Here is a 26,367-nt window from a genome sequence, read left to right as displayed (position 1 = left end):
AATTTACTATGTTTCCGCCCGGTTTCGAACCGGGGACCTTTCGCGTGTGAGGCGAACGTGATAACCACTACACTACGGAAACTTCTACAAGGGTCACACACCCTCTCTCAGTCTCCTCTCTAATTCATCCCAAAGGTGTTCTATCACGTTGAGGTCAGGACTCTGTGCAGGCCAGTCAAGTTCATCCACACCAGACTCTGTCATCCATGTCTTTATGGACCTTGCTTTGTGCACTGGTGCACAGTCATGTTGGAAGAGGAAGGGACCAGCTCCAAACTGTTCCCACAAAGTTGGGAGCATGGAATTGTCCAAAATGTCTTGGTATGCTGAAGCATTCAGAGTTCCTTTCGAACTAAGGGGCCAAGCCCAGCTCCTGAAAAACAACCCCACACCATAATCCCCCCTCCACCGAACTTTACACTTGGCACAATTCAGTCAGACAAGTACCGTTCTCCTGGCAACCGCCAAACCCAGACTCGTCCATCAGATTGCCAGATGGAGAAGCGTGATTCGTCACTCCAGAGAACGCGTCTCCACTGCTCTAGAGTCCAGTGGCGGCGTGCTTTCACCACTGCATCCGACGCTTTGCATTGCACTTGGTGATGTATGGCTTGGATGCAGCTGCTCGGCCATGGAAACCCATTCCATGAAGCTCTCTGCGCACTGTTCTTGAGCTAATCTGAGGGCCACATGAAGTTTGGAGGTCTGTAGCGATTGATTCTGCAGAAAGTTGGGGACCTCTTCGCACTATGCGCCTCAGCATCCACTGACCCCGCTCCGTCAGTTTACGTGGCCTACCACTTTGTGGCTGAGTTGCTGTCGTTCCCAAACACTTCCACGTTCTTATAATACAGCTGACAGTTGACTGTGGAATATTTAGGAGCGAGGAAATTTCACGACTGGATTTGTTGCACAGCGGGCATCCTATCACAGTTCCACGCTGGAATTCACTGAGCTCCTGAGAGCAACCCATTCTTTCACAAATGTTTGTAAAAACAGTCTGCATGCTTAGGTGCTTGATTTTATATACCTGTGGCCATGGAAGTGATTGGAACACCTGATTCTTATTATTTGGATGGGTGAGCGAATACTTTTGGCAATATAATGTAGGAGTAAAACATACATAGAGGTAATTTCAGGTCAGAAGTTTATTGCTAGTATTGTACATAGTACAATAATCAGAAAATATCTTGCATGTAATGGTATTTACTCTGTTTATTAGCATCAGTGTGACTTTTAAAGCAAGTAGCTGGCACATTCTCGCCAGTGTTTAAGAGTTAACTCTTTTGTTAGAGATTATACCAATTATAGAGCTCTTTCACTGCTGGATGGAAATGACTCAGGCAAAGTTACTGGCCAAAATAAAGTAATAGTAATTACTATTATTAGTAATAGTAATAAAGTAATACTACTAATAATTGTTGAACATTGCACATTTTTAACTGGCACCACCTCACTTTCCATAATTGCAGAGTGTTTATGTCTGTTTCTATCTATCTATCTATCTATCTATCTATCTATCTATCTATCTATCTATCTATCTATCGTAAAGTAACAAAAAAATAGTATATTGAATAACATAGGATGAATAACATAGGAGTAAAACATCTTGCATAGAGGTAGTTTCAGGTCAGATTTCTGTCGGTAAAAATGCGTTAATAGCAGCCATTCTGACTCCCATGAGGCTTTATTCTTGAAAACGACTTCACATTTTATAAAAATTAAATTATGTTATATGGCAGTGCCAAAGAGAACATGTCCTAGTTTACCAGCTACTTCTCCCACAGTCCAAAAACATGTACATTAGGTGTGTACAATAACAGTGCCAATAACAGTCATTATCGTACAATGCCGGGCTACAGTAAGTATTCAGTACAACCTATTTGTATTTGCTCATTCATTATGAATAACATAACGTGTCCAGCGTGTACCCCTACATTTCACCCAATGTGTGTTGGGAAAGGCTTCAGCAGATCCATCCATCCATTTTCTATAACCGCTTTATTCCTGCTTAGGGTCACGGGGATCATCTGGAGCCTATCCCAGCACACATTGGGTGAAAGGCAAGGAGTACACCCTGGACAGGGCACCAGTCCATCACAGGGCCACACATAGACAGACAACCACACACACTCACACTCACTCCTATGGGCAATTTAGAATTATCAATCAACCTAATGTACATGTTTTTGGACTGTGGGAGAAGTAGCTGGTAAACTAGGACATGTTCTCTCTAGTGTTCATTAAGTATTAGACTGGTTGTAGAGCTTCATGCAAGGTTTTATTGGGTGAATTCTTCTTGTAGATTAGTTATATGTTGACTATGTTAAAACAAGCAATTTCCAAGAAATACCTAAAAATGTTACAGTGTTTCCGCCCGGTTTCGAACCGGGGACCTTTCGCGTGTTAGGCGAACGTGATAACCACTACACTACGGAAACTTAACTATTCGAGTTGGGTGTACAAAGCCGGGCTACAGTAAGTATACAGATTTCTGGCGGTAAAAATGCGTTAATAGCAGCCATTCTGACACCCAAGAGGCTTCATTCTTGAAAACGACTTCACATTTTATAAAAATTAAATTATGTTATGTTGGCAGTGCCAATAATCATTGTTTTCCACACACCTTGTGCTGAATTATTTGCTAGCATAGGAATATCCTGAAGAAACATGTACAGGTATTTATTTTCCAAGAAATCGGTAGCTAGAACTTCTAGTAAGGTGTACAAAGCCAGGCTACAGTAAGTATTTAATACAGCTTATTTGTATTTTTTTTATTGTTTATTAAATTATCATTTACCAGTATAGGACTATCCTAAAGAAACATAAGAACAGATATTTGATAAGTGCCCCACTTAAACATCGAGAACACACCTGAGAAGTTTATTGCGAGTCTTGTACATAGTATGATAATAACTAAATATCTTGCATTTAATGGTTTTTACTCTGCTTAGTAGCATCAGTGTTTTTTCAGTTCACTTATTCTTGAAAACGACTTCACATTTTTATAAAAAATTAAATTATGTTATATGGCAGTGCCAATAATCATTGTTTTCCACGCATAGGACTATCCTGAAGAAACATGTACAGATATTTATTTTCCAAGAAATTGCTAGCTAGAACTAAAGAATTTACTATGTTTCCGCCCGGTTTCGAACCGGGGACCTTTCGCGTGTGAGGCGAACGTGATAACCACTACACTACGGAAACTTCTACAAGGGTCACACACCCTCTCTCAGTCTCCTCTCTAATTCATCCCAAAGGTGTTCTATCACGTTGAGGTCAGGTCTCTGTGCAGGCCAGTCAAGTTCATCCACACCAGACTCTGTCATCCATGTCTTTATGGACCTTGCTTTGTGCACTGGTGCACAGTCATGTTGGAAGAGGAAGGGACCAGCTCCAAACTGTTCCCACAAAGTTGGGAGCATGGAATTGTCCAAAATGTCTTGGTATGCTGAAGCATTCAGAGTTCCTTTCGAACTAAGGGGCCAAGCCCAGCTCCTGAAAAACAACCCCACACCATAATCCCCCCTCCACCGAACTTTACACTTGGCACAATTCAGTCAGACAAGTACCGTTCTCCTGGCAACCGCCAAACCCAGACTCGTCCATCAGATTGCCAGATGGAGAAGCGTGATTCGTCACTCCAGAGAACGCGTCTCCACTGCTCTAGAGTCCAGTGGCGGCGTGCTTTACACCACTGCATCCGACGCTTTGCATTGCACTTGGTGATGTATGGCTTGGATGCAGCTGCTCGGCCATGGAAACCCATTCCATGAAGCTCTCTGCGCACTGTTCTTGAGCTAATCTGAGGGCCACATGAAGTTTGGAGGTCTGTAGCGATTGATTCTGCAGAAAGTTGGGGACCTCTTCGCACTATGCGCCTCAGCATCCACTGACCCCGCTCCGTCAGTTTACGTGGCCTACCACTTTGTGGCTGAGTTGCTGTCGTTCCCAAACACTTCCACGTTCTTATAATACAGCTGACAGTTGACTGTGGAATATTTAGGAGCGAGGAAATTTCACGACTGGATTTGTTGCACAGCGGGCATCCTATCACAGTTCCACGCTGGAATTCACTGAGCTCCTGAGAGCAACCCATTCTTTCACAAATGTTTGTAAAAACAGTCTGCATGCTTAGGTGCTTGATTTTATATACCTGTGGCCATGGAAGTGATTGGAACACCTGATTCTTATTATTTGGATGGGTGAGCGAATACTTTTGGCAATATAATGTAGGAGTAAAACATACATAGAGGTAATTTCAGGTCAGAAGTTTATTGCTAGTATTGTACATAGTACAATAATCAGAAAATATCTTGCATGTAATGGTATTTACTCTGTTTATTAGCATCAGTGTGACTTTTAAAGCAAGTAGCTGGCAAACTAGGACACATTCTCGCCAGTGTTTAAGAGTTAACTCTTTTGTTAGAGATTATACCAATTATAGAGCTCTTTCGCTGCTGGATGGAAATGACTCAGGCAAAGTTACTGGCCAAAATAAAGTAATAGTAATTACTATTATTAGTAATAGTAATAAAGTAATACTACTAATAATTGTTGAACATTGCACATTTTTAACTGGCACCACCTCACTTTCCATAATTGCAAAGTGTTTTTGTTTTTCTTTGAACGTTTGTTATGTATCTATCTATCATAAAATTACAGAAACATTTGTATTTGTTGTAGCTTTTTCGTACACTCTGCATTTGATTGCAGCTCCTTAAGTAATAGACTGGTTGTCAAGAAATTACCATGTTTCCGCCCGGTTTCGAACCGGGGACCTTTCGCGTGTGAGGCGAACGTGATAACCACTACACTACGGAAACTTAACTATTCGAGTTGGGTGTACAAAGCCGGGCTACAGTAAGTATACAGATTTCTGGCGGTAAAAATGCGTTAATAGCAGCCATTCTGACACCCAAGAGGCTTCATTCTTGAAAACGACTTCACATTTTATAAAAATTAAATTATGTTATGTTGGCAGTGCCAATAATCATTGTTTTCCACACACCTTGTGCTGAATTATTTGCTAGCATAGGAATATCCTGAAGAAACATGTACAGATATTTATTTTCCAAGAAATCGGTAGCTAGAACTTCTAGTAAGGTGTACAAAGCCAGGCTACAGTAAGTATTTAATACAGCTTATTTGTATATTTTTTTTTTTTATTAAATTATCATTTACCAGTATAGGACTATCCTAAAGAAACATAAGAACAGATATTTGATAAGTGCCCCACTTAAACATCGAGAACACACCTGAGAAGTTTATTGCGAGTCTTGTACATAGTATGATAATAACTAAATATCTTGCATTTAATGGTTTTTACTCTGCTTAGTAGCATCAGTGTGACTTTTAAACTTTCAAAGCTACTGACCAAAATAAATAGTAATAGAGTAGTACTAATACTACTAATAATTGTTGAACATTGCACATTTTTAACTGGCACCACCTCACTTTCCATAATTGCAGAGTGTTTGTGTCTGTTTCTATCTATCTATCTATCTATCTATCTATCTATCTATCTATCTATCTATCTATCTATCTATCTATCTATCTATCTATCGTAAAGTAACAAAAAAAATAGTATATTGAATAACATAGGATGAATAACATAGGAGTAAAACATCTTGCATAGAGGTAGTTTCAGGTCAGATTTCTGTCGGTAAAAATGCGTTAATAGCAGCCATTCTGACTCCCACGAGGCTTTATTCTTGAAAACGACTTCACATTTTATAAAAATTAAATTATGTTATATGGCAGTGCCAATAACAGTCATTATCGTACAATGCCGGGCTACAGTAAGTATTCAATACAACCTATTTGTATTTGCTCATTCATTATGAATAACATAACGTGTCCAGCGTGTACCCCTACATTTCACCCAATGTGTGTTGGGAAAGGCTTCAGCAGATCCATCCATCCATTTTCTATAACCGCTTTATTCCTGCTTAGGGTCACGGGGATCATCTGGAGCCTATCCCAGCACACATTGGGTGAAAGGCAAGGAGTACACCCTGGACAGGGCACCAGTCCATCACAGGGCCACACATAGACAGACAACCACACACACTCACACTCACTCCTATGGGCAATTTAGAATTATCAATCAACCTAATGTACATGTTTTTGGACTGTGGGAGAAGTAGCTGGTAAACGAGGACATGTTCTCTCTAGTGTTCATTAAGTATTAGACTGGTTGTAGAGCTTCATGCAAGGTTTTATTGGGTGAATTCTTCTTGTAGATTAGTTATATGTTGACTATGTTAAAACAAGCAATTTCCAAGAAATACCTAAAAATGTTACAGTGTTTCCGCCCGGTTTCGAACCGGGGACCTTTCGCGTGTGAGGCGAACGTGATAACCACTACACTACGGAAACGAAACTGATAAAGAAGTCTGTTCAAAGCCCTGTAAAAACAATGCACCTCAAACTTTTGCCTTAACAGCTATACAGTTAAACAGTTATAATGCTGTAATTTAGATAAACAATTTAATGGTAGCGATATATGGTAAACTACCACTTCATATTTATCATGTAACTACTTCATGCAAGTCATCTTGATGTTCAGGAAATGGCAAATACTTCAAATCTGATTTAATATCTGCACCTTTTTCACAAAAAATTATTTACACAAATCTAGATGTTCATTAACGTCCAAGTCCGAGTCTTACAGTATTGAGAAACCTGAAGAGGAAGCAGACATCCCAATCCCATCCCTATCTGGGTTCTAGGATCATAAATTATTTCCCTTCTACAACTGTATGCTGTAAAGTCAAATAGTTCTCAGTGTATGGCTAGCTTAGGGATTAACTAACGTTTTACAGCTAGAGTGAGTCTTTAATACCACCTATTTTTATTTATTCATTCATTATGAACAGCATAGAAGACACCTTGCATAGAGATGGTTTGAGGTGGTAAGAATGTTTTAACAGCAGCTACCCTAACATCCATGAGGCTTCACTCTTAAAAACAACTTCATATTTTATTGAAAAAAAAAAAAAAACTAAACATGTTATAAGGTGGTGTCAATAAACATCCCTTTATAGTGAAGGCTGCATTTAATTGCACACAGCTCAATACACCCACCTTAACGCGCTGGTTCATTTAGCAGTATAGGACCATCCTGAAGAACCATGTGCACAGATATTTGTCCAAGTGTCCCACTTGAACATCGAGGACACACATGCAACAGTTGAAACCCAAAGGAAACGTATTCCATGTGCTGAAGTTCTTTCTTCAGGTCCATGTGATGTGACCCAGAAAACTTCATACAAAAATGTACCAATTATAAATATATGCTTTGAGGAAGACCATAACTACTACAGTATTAAATATTTGTGGAACCTGTTCCTGAGCTGTAACTGTACCAATATAGCTGCCTGGAATAGTCTGCCATGAGTTGTGACTCATTCTCTTGAACTATTTACATCGCAGCATTTTCACAATCCAAGCATATGCAATTTAAGCCACTCCAACTCATGCTGATTTTAAATATGTGGATAAGGTGGAAGTTGTATTGAGACTCAAAGAGCTTGGAAAGACTTTGATAATTCACAGAAGTGTCAGCAAACTGAATATATTATATATATATATATATATAAAAAAAAAAAAAAAAAAAAAAAAAAAAATTTACCCATGTACTATAAAAAATAAAATAAAAAATACTAAAAAAAATTACAAGATATTTAAACACTACCGTTAAAAAAAATTCAGGACAAAAAGATAAACGAATATTAGGACAAATTAAACAAAATGTTTATTTCTATCAATTACACTATAGGAATAAGAGCTCAATACAGGCAGAAAAGCTACCTTAAAGCATGATGCCTAATCTTACGAATAACTACCATTTAAAGCTTTACCATTTAAAAAAAAAAAAAAAAAAAAAAAAAACCCAAACAAAAAGCAATTGAAAATGAATCCAAACTGCAGAGAACATGATCCAGCTGCTCTTATTTTACTAGACAACTCTAAACCATTCATTCCCCTTGTTCCACCCCCTCCCTAACTCTGTGTACATGAACTGCAGCAACAAAAGAAATGGTAAATCTCGGAAACGCAGGAAAAAAAATTATTCAAACATTTTATTTCAAAAGCTCTGGTAGCTCACGATCCTCATACGCTGTAAATTCAGCTGACATGTAAAATACAACCATACAATACATTAGATTCAAAAAAGGTACCAAAAAGTACAGTAAAAATTACACTTCCACAACTGGAAATGTGGACAAAGGAAATAAAATAAGAAATAAAAAGTGTGGAACGAGACACAGCGTCCCCATTCATCTGCTGTCCTGTACAAATGGAGCACGAGTCCCATCATACCAAAAAAAAAAAAAAAAAGGAGAGAGTCCCATCTTGTATGACGTCTTGCTGCTGTTATGGATTCTTGGATTGAAAATACTTAGGGCCTAAAGGGAGGAAAAGGTGCAGGAATGAGTGCAAAACAAGGCAGGAAGTAAAAGAGAAAGGCCATGCACCTAAAGAATGAGAAGTAGAGAGCCGAATAAGAGTTCTTATACTCCAACAGAAAGAGGCACCAAGCGTTAAGCAAAGCAGAATATTCTACCGCATTGAATTGTAGAAGAATATTAGAATCTCCAACATGCAAACTGAGAAGTCCACCACCACCTCAACCCTTATTGATCAAGTAGTGTAGTTCAGATGCTCTTTTTATAAAACGCTGGTTAGCTTCAGTGGCTTCCCGTAGGCCTTCTAATCTAGAGGGGCTTTATAGTTTTAAACTTTAATAATGAAACAAATAAAATAGAGTTGTGGATTCCGAATAAAGCTTTAAAAAGTGCCTACACTTAACGACAGAAGAGTCAAAAAACGCATACCTGCACTACACGTGATCAGTATGGCTTGTAGCTACTCTGGTGGCCTCCACGTCTTGGAGTTTTCCCATAGCTCGTATTGCCCTGGCCTGAAAGACGAGAGAGAGGATCTGAGCACCTCTGTGCAAAGATGAGTGAACCATGGTGATCAGGCAAGCGGAAGCAGACAGCCTGTGCACTTACTGTAGTCATATCCACCACCATAGCCATAGTAGCCAGAAGAGTAGTCATAGTTGCCATAACTCCCGTAGCTGCCATAGCCTTGTTGTCCACCGTAACCATAACCCTGATTGCCATAGCCCTGGTTCCAGTAATTGCTGTATCCCTGGTTCCAATTCTGAAGTTGGCCTGAGAAGGAAGTCATCCACAGGGCCAAATTAACTACTCATAGGTCATCTTGGATAAGTATGTGTATACATTGCACTAAAACGCCCTCAAACTGTCAAGCCTTGCATCGTAGGCATCTACATGTCCACAGTGACAAGAGTGACTAATCTCTCTTCAGATTCCAAGTTAAAATTCTTTTAGAACATGTTAAATATCCGCACCGATAATACGATTTGACTTACCACCACGACCCCTGCCACGACCTCCATAGCCGCCACCACGTCCTCCATACTGCTGCTGCTGGTACACCTCCTTAGGCTGGGCAACTTTAATTTCACACTGAAATGAGGAAAAGAATAACAACAGTCAAGCAGCTCCATTACCCCAGGGCAATTCAGGCCAAATGAAACTTAACACCTCCTAAAAGCACAGAGGCTGAATGTTTATCAAGCAAACATATGCCGCCCCCCCCCCACCCCCCCACACACACACACACACTGACCCACAAGTGTTTACCACCACAAATCCTGAGCAGTACAAGTTTTTAACATTTCAAAATCTACATATACAGCATTATCCACACATTCAACAAGCATTTCCTTTTTATTTATTTAATTTACCTTGCTTCCGTTAACAGTATGGTATTTCTTTTCTAGGACTTTCTTGACAGGCGACTCCTCCTTGTAAGTGATAAAGACGAAACCCCTTCTCTTGCTCGTTTTTGGATCCGTGGGAAGCTCAATAGATTCAATCTTAAAAAAAATGTATATAAAAATAAATAAATAAAAATTCAAGTGCTTGTAGCTGTAGTTAACATTCACTTGGTATTTACTCACCTCGCCAAATGCCCCAAAGTATTCCCGGATCTTTTCTTCTGTCGTCTCGGGGTTGAGTCCGCCAACAAATATTTTCTTAACAGGGTCTTTCTTCATTGCCATCGCTTTCTTAGGATCAATCTGTCTTCCATCTAGCCGGTGTTCCTTTTGCTGCAACACCTGCAACACAAAAAATGTTTACAATCCTTCTATGGTATGTCTTAGAGGTACCTAAATATTACATACATACACATTGCAGTTGGCAGTAACCATAAATACTGCTGCCTAACCCCAAAAAAGACCACTCAATTATAGACATCATAAATTACCCTTTCCACGCTCGCTGCCTCTTTGAAGAGGATGAAGCCAAAACCACGTGACCGGCCCGTGTTAGAATCCATTTTGATGGTGCAGTCCATCACCTCACCAAACTTTGAGAAGTAGTCTTTAAGATCTTTTTTGCTGGTGTCCCAGCTAAGACCGCCAACAAACATTTTGCTGCAATAAAAAAAAGAAAAGAATCCATTACTTAACTAGAACACGTTAAGCAAGACTTTGAGATGGTCTAGTACAGAAAATACATCTGCACTAGACAAGCCTAACCCCTGAAGCTTTTAACAATGTAATAAGATGCAAGAAGCTGCAGTAGTGAGTTCAGCACCTGACTAAACCCAGCACACAGTGGTTTAAATTAGTCAACGATCCTGGTGAATACATTAAAATGAAAAATCAGTCTTTTCTCTCCTCTTTAACCACATGCTCTAGTGACATTCCAGTTTGAGACTGTGAAACGACTGCTTTGAAACTTGACATGAATTCCAGCTCACATCACAGCTGCTGAGTTGATAGGAGCAGGTTCATTCACCTCAGCATCAGTGTGCAATGTTGCACTTTCGACCAATCACTGACCACCACCATCATCTGTCCCACTATCACTCATTCATTCTTAAACTTAATCACTATTTTTTTAACCTGATATAAGCAAGTAAAATGTTTCCTTCTAGACTGCTCACCATCACCACCTGCATTTTTGTAAATGCATGATCACAAGTTCAGTTGTCCCATGATCACAGATATATTCTTTCTACACAAATAAGTTATCCTTTTCTGTCCTTCACTGTAGCAAAAAACACGAACATAATGTCCGCACACTAACACTGCTCCGTAAAAGCATTTATTGCAACGTTTCGACCATCAGGTCTTCGTCAGGCACAAATCAAGTGAACTAACTGGTGGTCATCCTAATTAAACACGTTCAAATCACTATACTGGTGTACTCCCACAACTAGAGAGAGAGAAAGAAACAACTCCAATAAACATACAAGTTATTTACTGCCATTTGTAAACTGACATGCCAATGAAAAGAATGATGAGATGCAAATTAACACATGACGTCTAGCGCGCGCTTGAGCTACATTCCTCTTGACCACACCGAGCAGTGCGCGCGCGCAGCATCAGTGATGCTCACAGCTCATGCACCGGAGAGGCACAGACAAGCACGAGCCCATCCCCCATACACATACACACACACAAGTGCTAACAAAGAAGGACAAAAACAAAAGCCTTGAAAATACACCACGTCGCAACATCGCGAGCGTCTCATCTCACCCGGCGTCCTCCTCTCCCTTGGTGGCTTCGATCTGTCCTCCATCCGCCGCTCCGTTCTGAGACTCGGCCTGCGCGGCCTCTCCTTCCGCCTCGAGCTGTGAGTCCGCACCCTCCGCTCCGTTCAGCTCTTCCTCTCCGTTTCCGTTCTCCGAGGTCTCCATGAACTGCTGCTCACTGTCGTCGGCCATCGCGACTCGTTTTTAAGCCTCCTTTGAAAAGCAGGTCGCATAAACATACACAAAATAATATCGCGATGCAGTCAACACACGCGTCACCGATCTACTACAACAACAACAACAACATTAGCGGCTAACGATTTAAAACGTCAAGGCACGGTTACTTAAACGGATACTGAGTGATAGCGCGGGGATGCAAAGTAAAGTAGATTAATCTTTAATATTTGCATATGTCAAAACATTTCATATAAATTAGCCCTGTACAATGAATGCAGAGCAGCCGGCTTTACACATTTACAATGGCGCACGTAACTAGCATACGCGGCTCTATGCTAATTAGCCAAGATGCTACACTTGCGGCCTATACGCTTGCTATAGCAACGCTTTAAAAATACCCAGAAGTTATTGCAAAAAAAAACAAAACCGTGTTCTGTTAAATAAGTATGTTTGTGCAACATGACAAAAGTAAATTGTGAGTGACCGTAAATAATATTCCTCCCCCTGCACAAAAATATATATGCCGGCTTACTGTTTCAGCTCCGTGAGCCTGCGACTACCGTTCAAGATGGACTCTCCCTCACATCGCCGACTCGTGGCAGCTTTTATATTGCCGGATGGAGAGTCTCCGAACAAAACACGTTCCGGTTGGACAATCCGAACGAACCCGGCGTCGACGGCGCTCTCTCATTGGTCAGGTTGCAGTCGTCACGTCATCCGTGAAGCTTTTCATGCGCAATTTTTTACGCCAGTTCAAAGCGAAGGCTGGCACAGTGCACGAAATGTTCTAAGGCGCTAAAGAAAAATCTACTGCATTTACAGTAATAATTAAATAAATATAAAATGTCTTTAATGTAATTTTCCCACAAGGACCATGAACAGGTTTATTTTTATACCGTGTTCACTCTTATATTACTATAAAAATGAATATTTAAACCAAAGGCCAAATAAATAGCCAATAAGTAAACAAAGGCATAAGGATTATTATTGAAGTGAGATAAATCAGAAACTTTTCAAAGGTTTAATTACATCCTTACACGTTCTTCTTCTTCTTTCGGCTTTTCCCTTCAGGGGTGGCCTGCATCCTCAACACTTGCACCCACTAGCTTCATATCCTCATTTATTCCATCCATATACCTCCTCTTTGGCCTTCCTCTTTGCCTCCTGCCTGGCAGCTCCATGTCCAACATTCTCCTACCAATATACTCACTCTCCCTCCTCTGAACATGTCCAAACCATCTTAATCTGTCCTCCCTAACTTCGTCCCCCAAATGTCCAACACGAGCTGTCCCTCTGACGTACTTGTTCCTATCCTATCCTGTCCGTGTCACTCCCAAAGAGAACCTCAACATCTTCAACTCTGCTACCTCCAGCTCTGACTCCTGTCTCTTCCTCAGTGACACTGTCTCTAAACCATACAGCATGGCCGGTCTCACCACTGTCTTGTACACCTGCCCCTTGATTCTCACCGATATTTTTCTATCACACAGAACTCCCGACTCCTTTCTCCACCCTTTCAAACATGCCTGCACTCACTTCTTTACCTCTTTCCCACACTCTCCATTACTCTGGACTGTTGACCCCAAGTACTTAAGCTCCTGTACCTTCTTCACCCTGTAATCTTACATCCTTACACTTTATTAACAATCAGTGTTACATTCATACCTTCCTAAACTGGGCAGCAGTTCTGTTATACGTTAACATATAAATTATATATTTGCAAATTAGAGATATATAAACCTTATAAAGAAATCATTACAAATAAAACACTTTTCCAGATTTAATACACTATTGAGACATACTGAGAGTTAAAAATAAATCTGTAAACACACATCTGGACTGAGTGTGATCTCTGTAAAGCTTTAAGGATACATTCACTCTGTTTCAACTTTAGTTCAAGTCTGTATGTACAATGATGAGCATTTTCTCACACAGATTGCATCAGAAACTGACATTGCTGCAACGGTTTGTCCAAACTGTTTTAAGAAACAGCTTAAAAAAGTTACAACATGGCCACATAACCTCAGTTTAGCAGTCAAAGCATGTGTATACTATAGAATCAGTTACATATATGAGCAGAATCTGATTTTTTTTTTATTGATTTATATTTTTTATAAGGGAAAACAAGGCATGGCTCTGCATTCTTTTTCTTATTGCCTTATGGATCCACAGGATAATTATCAATAAATGTATGGTGGGATGTTACCATATCAAATGTGAGGTTTTGAATAAAGCACTTTATTCCTCTAATACAGCAGAAATTTGCCAATAATTTATTTTAACCTCTCGAATATGTTGCTTGATTTTATGCACCTCCCAAGAAACAGGAGGATTCTTATTTTTCTTTCATTTGACAAGCTGTCAAAATACAATTGTGCCAGCTTTGTATGCCCCTAAAAAAAAAAAAAAAAAAAGAGGGAGAGAAAAAGTCTGCCTCGTCTCTAAATACTGCTCAAGGGAACCATAAGAACGTAAATATCTAATTAATATTAAAATAAATAAATAAACAGAGGATCAGATTCCTCAGCCAGTAAACTTGAGGCAATTTTCCTTCCATATGACAAAAAGAAATACTAAATGTTAAATATTGAAAAGTTTTCATTCAGGATATGGAATAATTCTTATTTTCCATTTTTAGTTTAATTATTTTGTTGCTTGAAGTTATTTTATTGCTGTACTACCTTGTTCAGAGAATCTCTTTCCATCATATGGGCCAAATATATAATAATTATAATAAATAATTTTATATTTATATATATATATATATATATATATAGAGTGAGAGAGAGAGAGAGAATGCTTTTAATAAAAAAAAAAATTTATTGCTGGTATTTTTACCTTCTCACTGCAAACTATACCTCAACCCCACCCCTGATTTACTCTTGGCCAGTTCGGACCCACCAGTTACATCTCCCCATCGTACAACAGATACCTCCCCAGAGAGTGAAGGCTCTCGTATGATTCCTCCCAGATACGTGAAGCCAACCAAACTGCTGCTCACGGGGTTATGCGCAACACACTCTGAGGAAAGATCTGTCCTCTTCTGCATGCATGAGCTCACAGACATCCAACATTTAGCTAGGGTCACTACAATCTGTATTTGATAAGGGTTTTTTTTTTTGGTTCTTGGACCTTCAACAAGTTCTGGAAATAGAGTACATGAGTAGATCCATTTGTAACTTAACATCTAGTAGGTAGTAATGAATTTCACTTCTCACACAAATCTCAGCCATACCCCAACAGATCAACAATCAAATAAACAGCGCCAAGTCACCGGAGACAGCCAGAGCGTGTAAGGAGTCGGATACAGACGAGACGTCAGTTAACTTTAACCAGAACATTAGACATTACCAAGACAACAGAATAAAAAATAAAAAAACACTACAGATACCAAATGTTTCGATTTTTATTACTTTATTCATTTTTATCCAAGTTCCATTCTTAGTTTTTTTGCTCTTGGATTTAAGGTGTCTATCGGGTTCCAATGGTAACCTGCCACACTCTGATGAGGTTGTCAGTGTAGCCAGCGAACAGAGTCTGAGAAAGAACAAATATGAAACATTATGCTTAATACAGGTGCTCAAGAGCTCACCTGGCTGCTGCATTTACACTTTATATCGAACAGCCCATTGACTGAAAAGACAAAAGGCGTCTTACACACAGGCACCCACACAAACCCGAACAAGCTCCCTTACCTGTCCATCAGCAGACCAGGCCAGAGAAGTGCACTGCGGCGGCTCAGCCTTGCTGCTGGTGCTGATCACCTCCTGCCTCAGCTCATCAACGATGATTTTGCCCTCAAGATCCTGCAGAGAAAGCAGCGCAGTTCAGAGAACAGAATAAGAGCTGGTCATGGAAACAGCCGAGCGACATAACAGGCTACGTCCTGTACAACGCCGGAACTTCTGCATGATCGAGAAAACAGCAATTCTAGCTTTCGCATGGAACGACATTACAATAAACAGAAACACGTGCACACTACATTTAGGTTTAACCTTATGACACGGGTTTACACAGAAAAGGAGTGACAGCAAGTCGGTCTGGGTCTTTGGAAATAAAAATGTAGACAATTCTGTGTGCAATATGAAGTTATTTGTCACTTCACAAAAATGCAGTCAAACTGATTAACTTCTTTTACCACCTTATTTCGCACTTAGTTTCCAGCAACTTTATCTACTACAAACACGTAGCCTACAATCAGTCATCTTTTAGTACTGATATTAAATACACACTATCTTGTAGCAGAGGGAAGTCTCACAGCTATCACAGAGGTCGTATTACACTCAGGACTGAGTCATTCAGGTTTGTACTTGCTTCACTTCATGTAAAAACACCAGGCCTTGGAGCACTGAGCCTAGTGTACGTTTAGTTCTGTTCCCTATCCAGCAGTCTGATGGAGAGCTACTGACATCTCACATGGAGAGGACCACTTCCCATCTCTCTGTCCTGTAGTTCTCCAGCTGTCCAGCTCAAGCCTGTCAGATTGTTCTGTTGCACTAAAATGCAACTCAATCAGGTCCATTATATCTTAACATGTTGTGGTCAGGGACCGGCTATCCTGATAAACACAGATTCAAAACCACCGAACACAACTGATGCAATCTAATCTATTGCCTAATTTTGCAGCTATGAACGAATAAAGCAGATAAGTTTAGATTATAGAGGGCCTCAGCCTGGAGCTGTGAAACCTTGTTCGAGACCATTCTTGTTAACTGGGTTTCCTTTCTCTTGTGCTGTTATCCATCATGCTACTGACCTTTGGATCACCTTCGAACATGTCCAGTCTTCCTAGTTAGGTATCTTAGGGGTTTTCTACTACCTTTACTTTGAACATGATTTCATTAAGGATTTGGAAAAAGCCCATTAGCCAATGAAGGTTATTTTGTATGAGAAATACAGGCCATACCTGCCTTGTTTAGCAGCAGCAGAGAAAAAGAAATGAGAAGGTCTACTTTAAAGAAAGATGCTTTAAAGAAGGATGCTTTAAATCACTGGCCTGCATGGCCGCCACTCCTCCTCAAACTACAGTCAAGATGAAGACAGGATGAACTTTTATGCTGGCTACTTTTCAGTTTCATTAAAAATAATCTTAATGTAACTGTGATACGTCAGCACACTGCACTACTCCAAGCACAAAGGATGGTAAGTGTGATGCTAAGAAATGCTTTGCAAACAACTCGCAGAACAACCAGCAAGTGAAAAAGTAGTAGAAAATCTGCAATACCCAGATCTTGATGGAAGGGCCGGTGGCTGCGCAGAGCCAGTATCTGTTAGGGCTGAAGCAGAGAGCGTTGATGGTGTCTCCACCATCCAGGGTGTACAGGTGCTTCCCTTCATTCAGATCCCACAGCATGGCCTGCCCGTCCTGTGTGACGAGAACACAAACCATCAGAGCAAATACATTACATACAATCTGAATCACTAAATATCACCACTCAGCGGCTAGAATAGCGGAACAGTCCACTTTCAAACACCTTCCAAATATGCAGAATCGTACAACAAATCAGGATCAGTGCTGATCAATTACATTCGCTCAACGCAAGGCAGTTAAATGGTGGCGTTACCTTTCCACCAGAAGCGCAGAGGGACCCATCAGGGGAGACAGTGACCGTGTTCAGGAATCCAGTGTGACCAATGTGGTTGGTCTTCAGCTTGCAGTTAGCCAGATTCCACACCTGTGTACCATTAGATAGTTAAATACTGCCACTTTAACGCATTAATGCAAGTTACAGCCTATCCCAAAATCTACCAAGGCTGCACGAATAATCAAATATTTTCTAAACCAGTGCCAGAAACCTGAGGTTTGTAAGCATGAGATAAGATGAGGTTTGGCTCATCAGCGCACCAATGATAAACACCACAATAAAAAAATGAGAAAACCTAATAAATTTTAACGAGCAATCCATTGTGCAGCCTTGAGTGCTATACAACTATCTAACATGAAAAATACAAGAAGTTCAATGAGGCTATAAACGTGAGCTGACCTTAACCAGCTTGTCCCAGCCGCAGGACACGATGATGGGGTTGCTGCTGTTGGGTGAGAAGCGTACGCAGGACACCCACTCAGTGTGGCCCTCATCCTGTCAACACACACACACAGTTAGAGCTCAGAACAGTCAGTCAGGGTAAAAAGAACCCTTGCCATTCAGTCCTTCATGGAAAATGCTAGACAGTTTAATTTACAGGTTACAGAGGTATGAGAAAGTCTCACCTGGATGGTGTATTTGCAGACACCCAGTGTGTTCCACAGCTTGATGGTCTTGTCCCGGGAGCCAGACACGATCTGGCGGTTATCAGCAGAGAAAGCCACGCTCAGCACGTCCTTGGTGTGTCCAACAAAACGGCGGGTTGTGGTTCCACTAGGAAACGGGATACAGAATTAAAAATCCAGACACGTCCTAGATCAAAGCTTATGAACGATATACCAGCGTCATCTGTTCGGCCAAGAACAAAATGATTGTCCAGCAAACATGAAAAGATGTAAAGGAAGCTTTTCAAAAAAAATGCAAGCGCAAGTCATGCACCTGCTTCATAGCATTATAGACTTGACCAACAAAACTGTTGGCCACATTATTGTTATAGCTCCAAATTGATCTTTCGGCTGCTCCCTTGTGTGTGAGGGGTCGCCACAGTGGACCAACTTGACGGCACAACAACTTGCCACAGCTTTTACACCGGATGCCCTTCCTGATGCGACCCTCCCATTTTTTTTTATCCGGGCTTGGGACCAGCACTGCATCCAGTGGCTGGGAATCAAACTCGGGCCTTCCACATGATAGGCAAGAAACCTGCCACTGAGCCACCAGTGCCCTTTTTTAGCAAACTAAACAACATCCGGATTAAAATAACAAGAGACGGTTAAGTCAGAGAGCAACCCAAAGCTTTGATAGACTGTCAGGTGTGACTTACGTGGTGAGATCCCAGAGACGAAGAGTGCCGTCCCATGACCCAGAAAGAGCGAACTGGCCGTCCGAGGAGATGACCACATCGCTGACGAAGTGCGAGTGGCCACGCAGAGCGCGCTGGGGGACGCCGTAGTTGGTCTCGTCACGGGTCAGCTTCCACATGATGATGGTCTTATCTGTAGGATAAAGTCAAATTTGGACTAAGAATCATTTCCATAAGCGCCAACCTTTTACTTTATGCTGCAGTCAGAGGATGGTGGAATAGTGCTCATGGAACTGCAGAAAATGACAAATTAATTCATGACAAAGTGAGAGAGAGATTTTGGGGGGCTGTCATAAAGTCTCTAAGAGGAATGCATGGGTGTAAAATAAAGTTTTTGGAAAAATTGTGTTTAACTTCATACTCAATATATACTTTATACTTAACAGAAATTTGTCCTTTCACAGAGCTAACGTTTATCCCGATAGCTTCAACACACCTAGCCGGTTTTAAGTCAACAATAAACTCAATAAAGGAAACATGTACAAGTCCTAAGGTTTGTGTTTTTTATCGTTATTTGTGTAAAGTTATTAACCACAGCACTGACATCCAGCACCAGGCTGTGCCACAGACCAGCCGGCACACAGCGCTCAGTAATGGCGCAGGCCCTCACCTCTGGACGCGGACAGAATCATGTCGGGAAACTGAGGAGTTGTGGCGATTTGGGTCACCCAACCACTGTGGCCCTTCAGGGTCCCTCTCAGAGTCATCTGCTCGGTCATTTTGGCAAACGTGTATCGCGCCTTTTGGAGTCGATGGCTTTAGATTGAATCGGAGGGCTAAGCTAGCCTAACTCCTCAGTTTTTTAGGCACAGGAAAAGGACCGTCAAACATCCGGAAGCAGATCTTCAGCACGCGGGTTCTTACTGAGGCATTGTGGGGATTTGTAGTCTTTTAAGATTATCATTTCAGCAAGGGCTCGTTTTTATCAATATGATCTGAATGTTCGAGCATTTAACGGTTCACATTAGACTATTTAATAATATATATTTTTAGAAATAATAAATAATAAAATTATTTTTTTTATTCCAAAATGTTCCACCGACGAAACACGTGTTAATACTGTGCTAATGTACTTATTTAATATTTATATACATCTTTTCCCAGTTTCCCAGTTTACTTTTACAGCTTTCCCAGTTTCACAGTTAACTTTTACAGCTTTTCCCAGTTTCCCAGTTAATTTTTACAGCTTTCCCAGTTTCCCAGTCTTTTCCCAGTTTTCCAGTTAACTTTTACAGCTTTTCCCAGTTTCCCAGTTAACTTTTACAGCTTTTCCCAGTTTCCCAGTTAATTTTTACAGCTTTCCCAGTTTCCCAGTCTTTTCCCAGTTTTCCAGTTAACTTTTACAGCTTTTCCCAGTTTCCCAGTTAACCTTTACAGCTTTTCCCAGTTTCCCAGTAAACTTTTACAGCTTTCCCAGTTTCCCAGTTAACCTTTACAGCTTTTCCCAGTTTCCCAGTTAATTTTTTACAGCTTTTCTCAGTTTCCCAGTTAACTTTTACAGCTTTCCCAGTTTCACAGTTAACTTTTACAGCTTTTCCCAGTTTCCCAGTTAACTTTTACAGCTTTTCCCAGTTTCCCAGTTAATTTTTACAGCTTTCCCAGTTTCCCAGTTAACCTTTACAGCTTTTCCCAGTTTCCCAGTTAATTTTTTACAGCTTTTCCCAGTTTCCCAGTTAAATTTTACAGCTTTCCCAGTTTCGTTAATGTTATTCTTTTATCAGATTTAGTTGACACCAATTAAATTCTTTATTTTTCATTTTTAAGCTTCGTGTTTATAAAGCAGACCACCTTCATGTGGCATCATTTTAGCACAGTTCAATCCAAGTTATTTGGTATAATAAATAATAGCATACCCAAAGTGACTGCACACCGTTTTTATTAAAAATAAATAAATTAATTACATAAATTAAATACAACAATTATTCTTCATGTCTGTGTCTCTAAAATAAACAATTTTAAAGCCTTTTTTTTTTAAAACATTAAGCTTCATACCCATAGACTCCTACGATATTTTTTTATTCATGGTTGAAGCAGTAAGAAAACTGAGAATGGTTATCAATGATTGCTCTTTGGTTAATTTTTTGGGACCATTTCATAACTTTCTGGGAATGTTCTGTTTAGTTTAAGAAACTTAGTGCTGTTCCTGAAACTTCCAAACAAAACATTCTCTTACACGACAAATGACATTAGGTTAAATGATTCTTTTTTTGTTTTAACTACTAAAAGACTTTCTGGAACAGTTCCTTTAACATACCTTTGTGGTCTCATAACAGCAATTTCATCAAATAGATAGACTATGGAAACATTCCTATAACATTTTCTTAAGGAAAGTTGTTTTTAGGTTCTATTTTTGCACACAAAGTAAGGTTTCGGGTACAGCTGGCTTATAGTAATGAAAATAGATAGGTCACTGTTATACTGTTACACTACAGGTCACTAAAATATTTTTTATCACAATCAAATGTGGACGAATACACATTATGTCGGTGTTGTTATGCACACACCACTGTTTTTTTTCCTGTAATCAAGACCAGCATATTAATATTAATAATTTACTAATTAATATTATTATTATTATGTTTGCTGTATCAGATGTAGACCTAAAGCGAAATGGCTCCTGCGCCCTCTAGCGGCCCGACTGCAGCACAACATTAAATCACATATTATTCAGTGGCGCCAGATTCAAGTTAATTTACGGCAAATGTATTTTCCTTAGTCCCTAAAACGTTTTTGTTGTTGTTTGTTTGTTTGTTTTCATTCGTCCCGTGTAGTTAAAGCGCAGATATGAAAGGCTAGAAAAAACTAAAAATTAAAACGTGTTTCCGCCCGGTTTCGAACCGGGGACCTTTCGCGTGTGAGGCGAACGTGATAACCACTACACTACGGAAACTTCCATCAGGTGGTCTGAAATCAATCAATCAATCAATCATATATGTCATATAATTCATACATCATCTACAGTAGTTTTTTATTTTACTCTTAAACTAAGTTTTCTCTGCATAAACATACGAAACTAACATTAGCAGTGGACTGGATTAACAATGTTAACATTAGAGATACCAGTATACTGTATTTATTGTACTAGCTGATTATTGCTAACAGTAGAGCTTAATGCAAGTGATGTGATTTTATGAATGAACAAGAAAAAAACAACAAGAATATCTTCCAAAACAGCAATGTTTGAATCAACTGGAGTGTCTGGTCAAAACACATTAAAAACCAAACAGCGTAATAAATGTAAGTTTCAGCTATAAATTCATGATTTATTTCTTTTGTCAGATGTGTTGTCATGTTAACTGTACCAAAGGTTGGCTCAAAATATAAGCAGACGATGTCAGTGTTGCTGTTAAAGGACATATAAAACAAACAATAATGGTATTACATTTATTAAAGTTTTAATATTTGAGCCTTTTGTGCTCTTGTTACCAAACCCCATCTGTCTAGCTGAAAAATACATCCAGTCATTATAAACCACACATCAAAATTGCTTTAAAAAACACTGCTGTAAAATCTTACAATATAACACAGCATGCTATTAACACAAGAAAGCCTACAGTGTGATAAAATGTACACATGTAAGGACTGTTGAGAGGAATACATAAAACATCATGTTGCATATCAGTAGGACAATCTTATTAAACACTGAACGACAGAGAGGATAATAACTATACATATTATTTACACATAATCAGAAAGAGTACTGAGAATGTCAAGCAGTTCCTGAAAATCAGCAAAGATGATTTTTTTGAGACCAATATCCTGTCCACTTCTTGTCCTCTTGTAGTGCAATCTCTGACGTAATTGTGGTTTCATTTCCAGATTTTATTCAGGTGTAAAAGAGAAACAGATTGGTTTCATGCAGACATGAGTAGTTCTTCCTATGAGGTCATCCATGCAACAGTCGATATCCCATGTAGTCACATTTATAGAGTTCAATCCTATGCACTAGAACAGCGGTGCTTCCCTCAGGTTAGGAAGGTTTTCACAATCATGAATTGTGCAACCTGCGCTTCTCTCCTGCTTATAAACCTTATCCTTTCAAAGAAAGTGAAAAAATGGACAAGCTGGGTGTTTCAGGTAAACGAAGGCTGCTTAAAACAGTTCAGTTTAGCAATCAAGTGTCACGCTGCAAAGTCTGTTAGATAGGTTTGGGATTATGCCGGTGTTCTTATGTACACACCATTGCCTTTTTTCAGCATCAGAGTTTTGTCTCTCATTCCACAAGTCCATGTGGCATCCACAGTCGGTCTCAAATCAACTCTCTTTGCTTCAAGTCCTTCAAATGAGAGCCTTTCTTTGTAGAAAAAGCAGGAATGAAGTCCACATGGAGTTGAAAGTATTTTTTTTAAAATCAATCCTCAGCATATTAAATAGGACGTACAAAATGAAAGGGTGGAAGTAAAAATGTTAGTGTCAAATATATATATCAATATGTACACACTCTAAAGCTCCTGGTTTGTCATCACTGAAAGAGAGCAAGAGGGCAACATTTAATGCAGTATTCTGAAACAAAACATCACATTTTAAAAAGTCCATGCTGTAACATACAAACCTTATGCCAGCATCCTGGTATTGGTAGTCCATCGCGGTCCTAAGAACAGAAATAAGGAAATGAAAAGTAGCTACCTTTACAAGTACTGGTTAGAAAGTCTAGTATTTCTTGACATTAATTAGCATTCTGACAGGAAGCAAGTGACTGAAGACCTTTCTATGACTTTGAACGTGTTTTGATCAGATCCACAATCACTTCATTTCCTGGTTTCAATAATAATTTCATATAAATCCTACAAACATTTAACCATACCCTAGCGAGAATCTCAGACAGACAGACAGGAACATAACATCATGTCACCCTGACCACCTAGGCAAAAATATTAGGGCAACAGTACACGTATATATATATATATATATATATATATATATATATATATATATATATATATATATATATATATATATATATATATATATATATGAATATAAATATGTAACTTATGTAGAAGGAACACAGCAGACATGTTTGGATTTAATTACTCCAAAACCACCACCACACCAATGACACCAGAGACTATTTTAGACCCATACAGTCAAGCTACAGAAACAAAAAAACCTCACTTGGATGGTTTTATTGTGGGTTAGTATGCATCATAGGGTAATTCTTGAAGCTGACATGTTCAAGGGTAAATAATAAAGTCGAAATGGCAATGAGGTAAAGTACACCAAGAATTAAATTAAAGCCTTGTTGTATGAAGTAAACACATGATTACATGCAGAGTGACCCAGGAGACCATAATTAGTGAAGGCAGAACCCAACAAAAACACAAAACACTACACGCCCAAAGCAGAAATACTGTACCAAGGGTCAGGGGACATCTGTAGGGGACTCTGTAGCTTCCCTGTCAGAGCAGCTGGTGATGAGACAACTATTTCTAATTGTTGTGATATAAGTACAGAAGCTTGTCTTGAAGATGTTCATTAATGTTAATATAAATGTTGTGGCATGCCATTCATATATAAATGTACTAACAATTAACCATTTTTCACATAATAGCACACCCCTTTGTGTTTCATTCCTCACACTGTTAAACATATTTTCCCACTTTTCCACAGTGTAGGAGAAGGTGTATAACGTACCACAGGACAAGGCTGATCCAGCCCTGGAGGTCCCTGCTCTCCTTTCTCTCCTTTCAGACCCCTTTTCCCCAACGACCCTCTTTCACCCTGGAAGAAATAGAAAAAATGTGTTATGTAGTGATACAAACTATTAAGCCACCACACATGATGTACAAAAATGTGCAAGGTGAATGTCTCTCTTTTGGACCTTTTCTCCTCGTTCCCCTCTATCACCCTTCTCTCCTCGTAGGCCTGGGAAACCCTGTATGGCGAGATATAAGAGCTTATATAATGCAATAAAATAGTAGCTATATAATCCTATATAATCACGCTACATGATTCTGTCCACTCACGTCTAATCCAGGCTCTCCCTGTTTTCCCTGTTAGAAGAAAAGAATTTACATATTCAAAGCAGTAAGGACAATGTTTTCTGAATCTACTATCAAATATATATATTATCAATTATGGCTTTTGGATGACACTGACCTTTTCACCTTTTGCACCTGGTAGACCCACCAATCCATTAGATCCAGGATAACCTTGAAGACCCTGAACATAGTGGAGTAGAACAATGTCAGACTAGACCTTATGTGACGATGTCCTTATACTTTGCTTCTCTCCTGGACTGTTATGGAGCATCATTTACCACTGTGAGGTGAGAAACTTTGCTTACCCGTGGCCCTTGAGGACCTTTTTCTCCAACATCCCCTTTCTCTCCTTTAACTGCTTCACCTGGCTCCCCCTGAGATAAAATACACACCAGTTACAGCTATAATTTAAAATGATTTTGCTCATGCTTGCTTCAAACTGCAATTAGTGCAATTATACCTTTTGACCAGGCATTCCTTGAAGGCCCTGAGAGTAAATAAGGTGTTATTAGTTTTGTATACTGGGCCTTATTTGCTACAGAATTATCGTATCTGACAACAGAATGAAAAGCTTCATTTTACCATGATTCCTTGAGGGCCCGGTGGCCCTGGAGGACCTGGCAATGCAATAATCTGATCCTGAAAGAAGAACATAACTTCATTCATCAAATAAAACCCTCCAAAACAACCTATGTGAATAGATGGATGCAGCTTTACTAGTTTTATTAAAACCAACATAACAGCTCTTGAATATGAAAATGAATATCAGTGAAATCCATGTACCAGATTGTCCTCAATTCTGGAGTCTCCTTTCTCCCCTTTCTGCCCATCAGCTCCCTGAAATAAACATATATATTTTAATCAGTACTTTTCTCACCTATATAAAACAATGCTTTTTTCACAACACCACATGCATCACACTCACTGCTACTCCAGGCAGTCCCATCTCTCCCCTCTCCCCCTTTTCTCCTGTCGCTCCAGGTTCTCCTCTATCCCCCCTTTCTCCTTTTGAACCCTGTATTAAGAGCGATGGTCAAGACATAAAGTCACATAGAAAGTCACAGTATCTAGACCAATTAACCATACACTACAGATAAGATACACTACAATAAATATTACATACTATTTACTCTACCTGTTTGCCTTCAGATCCAGGAATCCCAGGAGAGCCCATCTCTCCCTGTTAACATATAATAGCAATAGCATTCTTTTTAATAATAAGATGTTAGCAAATCAGTGGTAAATCATGCTTAAGATTGGATCAACATCTCCTTCCATTTCTCTTTGGTTATTTTGGAAGAAAGTTGGGAACAATCTGATTTAGATGACTGCTTTTCTTTTGGCAACCAGTTTACAGTACATAATCACGATGGCCTTATGACGACGTATGTGCAGGTCCTATTTTGCCAAACAGTTCACCAGGGACTGCTTCTGACACCAGATGTCCAGTTGTACAGTTACTGACATATGACCTTTTCATATTAACCCATGACAAGTGGGAATCATAAAAAGAAGGAAGAATATTCTCACCTTTACTCCTTGCTCTCCAGGAGGCCCTGGAGGACCAGGTGGGCCCTGGAGGAAAGGTATTTTATTCACATTAAGTCTAACAATATCTGATTTTATGTAACAGTGCAACAAATTAACATGTTATTAGTTTGGAGAGATCCCC

General features: G+C 39.6%; 3 protein-coding genes and 6 non-coding genes across 10 annotated transcripts in view; all 9 read right to left on the bottom strand.

Annotated features, from left to right (window-relative positions):
• Nucleotides 1–9: 9 nt before the first annotated feature.
• trnav-cac (transfer RNA valine (anticodon CAC)) lies at nt 10–82 on the bottom strand. The gene has a single exon. It is a non-coding gene; the product is annotated as a tRNA-Val (tRNA).
• Nucleotides 83–2,368: 2,286 nt separating this feature from the next.
• On the bottom strand, nt 2,369–2,441 carry trnav-aac (transfer RNA valine (anticodon AAC)). The gene has a single exon. It is a non-coding gene; the product is annotated as a tRNA-Val (tRNA).
• Nucleotides 2,442–3,137: 696 nt separating this feature from the next.
• Nucleotides 3,138–3,210, bottom strand: trnav-cac (transfer RNA valine (anticodon CAC)). The gene has a single exon. It is a non-coding gene; the product is annotated as a tRNA-Val (tRNA).
• A 1,546-nt stretch (nt 3,211–4,756) lies between these two features.
• Nucleotides 4,757–4,829, bottom strand: trnav-cac (transfer RNA valine (anticodon CAC)). The gene has a single exon. It is a non-coding gene; the product is annotated as a tRNA-Val (tRNA).
• A 1,482-nt stretch (nt 4,830–6,311) lies between these two features.
• trnav-cac (transfer RNA valine (anticodon CAC)) lies at nt 6,312–6,384 on the bottom strand. The gene has a single exon. It is a non-coding gene; the product is annotated as a tRNA-Val (tRNA).
• A 1,685-nt stretch (nt 6,385–8,069) lies between these two features.
• Nucleotides 8,070–12,454, bottom strand: LOC131369057 (heterogeneous nuclear ribonucleoprotein A/B-like). 2 transcript variants are annotated; one of them, XM_058415474.1, is made up of 9 exons: nt 12,299–12,454; nt 11,594–11,802; nt 10,315–10,483; nt 10,007–10,165; nt 9,791–9,922; nt 9,413–9,509; nt 9,027–9,191; nt 8,847–8,932; nt 8,070–8,417 (listed from the first exon to the last, which is right to left on the bottom strand). In XM_058415474.1, exons 2-8 carry the CDS (start codon nt 11,779–11,781, stop codon nt 8,862–8,864), a joined length of 981 nt encoding a protein of 326 aa, XP_058271457.1. In that variant the 5' UTR covers nt 11,782–11,802; nt 12,299–12,454; the 3' UTR covers nt 8,070–8,417; nt 8,847–8,861. The 2 variants fall into 2 exon arrangements, with proteins under 2 accessions (XP_058271457.1, XP_058271458.1); XM_058415475.1 differs by lacking the exon at nt 8,847–8,932.
• Nucleotides 12,455–15,163: 2,709 nt separating this feature from the next.
• Nucleotides 15,164–19,547, bottom strand: LOC131369058 (small ribosomal subunit protein RACK1-like). The gene is made up of 8 exons (XM_058415476.1): nt 19,325–19,547; nt 18,676–18,847; nt 17,978–18,125; nt 17,751–17,846; nt 17,331–17,441; nt 16,991–17,131; nt 15,462–15,572; nt 15,164–15,303 (listed from the first exon to the last, which is right to left on the bottom strand). The coding sequence occupies exons 1-8, from the start codon at nt 19,431–19,433 to the stop codon at nt 15,238–15,240; spliced, it is 954 nt and encodes a 317-aa protein (XP_058271459.1). The 5' UTR covers nt 19,434–19,547; the 3' UTR covers nt 15,164–15,237.
• A 1,026-nt stretch (nt 19,548–20,573) lies between these two features.
• LOC131369288 (collagen alpha-1(XXIII) chain) overlaps nt 20,574–26,367 on the bottom strand; it is a 67,276-nt gene continuing 61,482 nt past the window's right edge. Inside the window, exons 18-30 of the mRNA XM_058415855.1 lie at nt 26,226–26,270; nt 25,831–25,875; nt 25,621–25,710; nt 25,479–25,532; nt 25,278–25,334; nt 25,156–25,182; nt 25,001–25,069; nt 24,814–24,876; nt 24,681–24,707; nt 24,536–24,589; nt 24,349–24,435; nt 23,267–23,305; nt 20,574–23,179 (exon numbers count right to left, since the gene is read on the bottom strand). Coding sequence (XP_058271838.1) covers nt 23,177–23,179; nt 23,267–23,305; nt 24,349–24,435; nt 24,536–24,589; nt 24,681–24,707; nt 24,814–24,876; nt 25,001–25,069; nt 25,156–25,182; nt 25,278–25,334; nt 25,479–25,532; nt 25,621–25,710; nt 25,831–25,875; nt 26,226–26,270 — 660 coding nt within the window. The 3' untranslated portion in view covers nt 20,574–23,176. The remainder of the gene's footprint in view (nt 23,180–23,266; nt 23,306–24,348; nt 24,436–24,535; nt 24,590–24,680; nt 24,708–24,813; nt 24,877–25,000; nt 25,070–25,155; nt 25,183–25,277; nt 25,335–25,478; nt 25,533–25,620; nt 25,711–25,830; nt 25,876–26,225; nt 26,271–26,367) is intronic.
• Nucleotides 21,532–21,604, bottom strand: trnav-cac (transfer RNA valine (anticodon CAC)). Its single transcript has one exon. It is a non-coding gene; the product is annotated as a tRNA-Val (tRNA).

The sequence above is a fragment of the Hemibagrus wyckioides genome, linkage group LG18 (assembly GCF_019097595.1).
Source record: "Hemibagrus wyckioides isolate EC202008001 linkage group LG18, SWU_Hwy_1.0, whole genome shotgun sequence".
NCBI lineage: Eukaryota > Metazoa > Chordata > Actinopteri > Siluriformes > Bagridae > Hemibagrus > Hemibagrus wyckioides.
Note: the sequence above shows the minus strand (reverse complement) of the source record. Positions and strands in the feature narration are given on the sequence as shown.

What these genes read in the sequence shown, in the direction of transcription:
- LOC131369057 (XM_058415474.1), bottom strand. Translation starts at nt 11,781, where the DNA reads ATGGCCGACGACAGTGAGCAGCAGTTCATGGAGACCTCGGAGAACGGA. An exon ending in AAGGGAGAGGAGGACGCCGG is followed by an intron (nt 10,484 to 11,593) that starts GTGAGATGAGAC and finishes TTTTTATTGCAG; the next exon opens with CAAAATGTTTGTTGGCGGTC. An exon ending in TGGTGGTGGATATGACTACA is followed by an intron (nt 8,933 to 9,026) that starts GTAAGTGCACAG and finishes CTCGTCTTTCAG; the next exon opens with GCCAGGGCAATACGAGCTAT.
- LOC131369058 (XM_058415476.1), bottom strand. Translation starts at nt 19,433, where the DNA reads ATGACCGAGCAGATGACTCTGAGAGGGACCCTGAAGGGCCACAGTGGT. An exon ending in GCCCTTCCATCAAGATCTGG is followed by an intron (nt 15,573 to 16,990) that starts GTATTGCAGATT and finishes CTTTCTCTGCAG; the next exon opens with GATCTTGAGGGCAAAATCAT. An exon ending in CCTGGTCTGCTGATGGACAG is followed by an intron (nt 15,304 to 15,461) that starts GTAAGGGAGCTT and finishes GTTCTTTCTCAG; the next exon opens with ACTCTGTTCGCTGGCTACAC.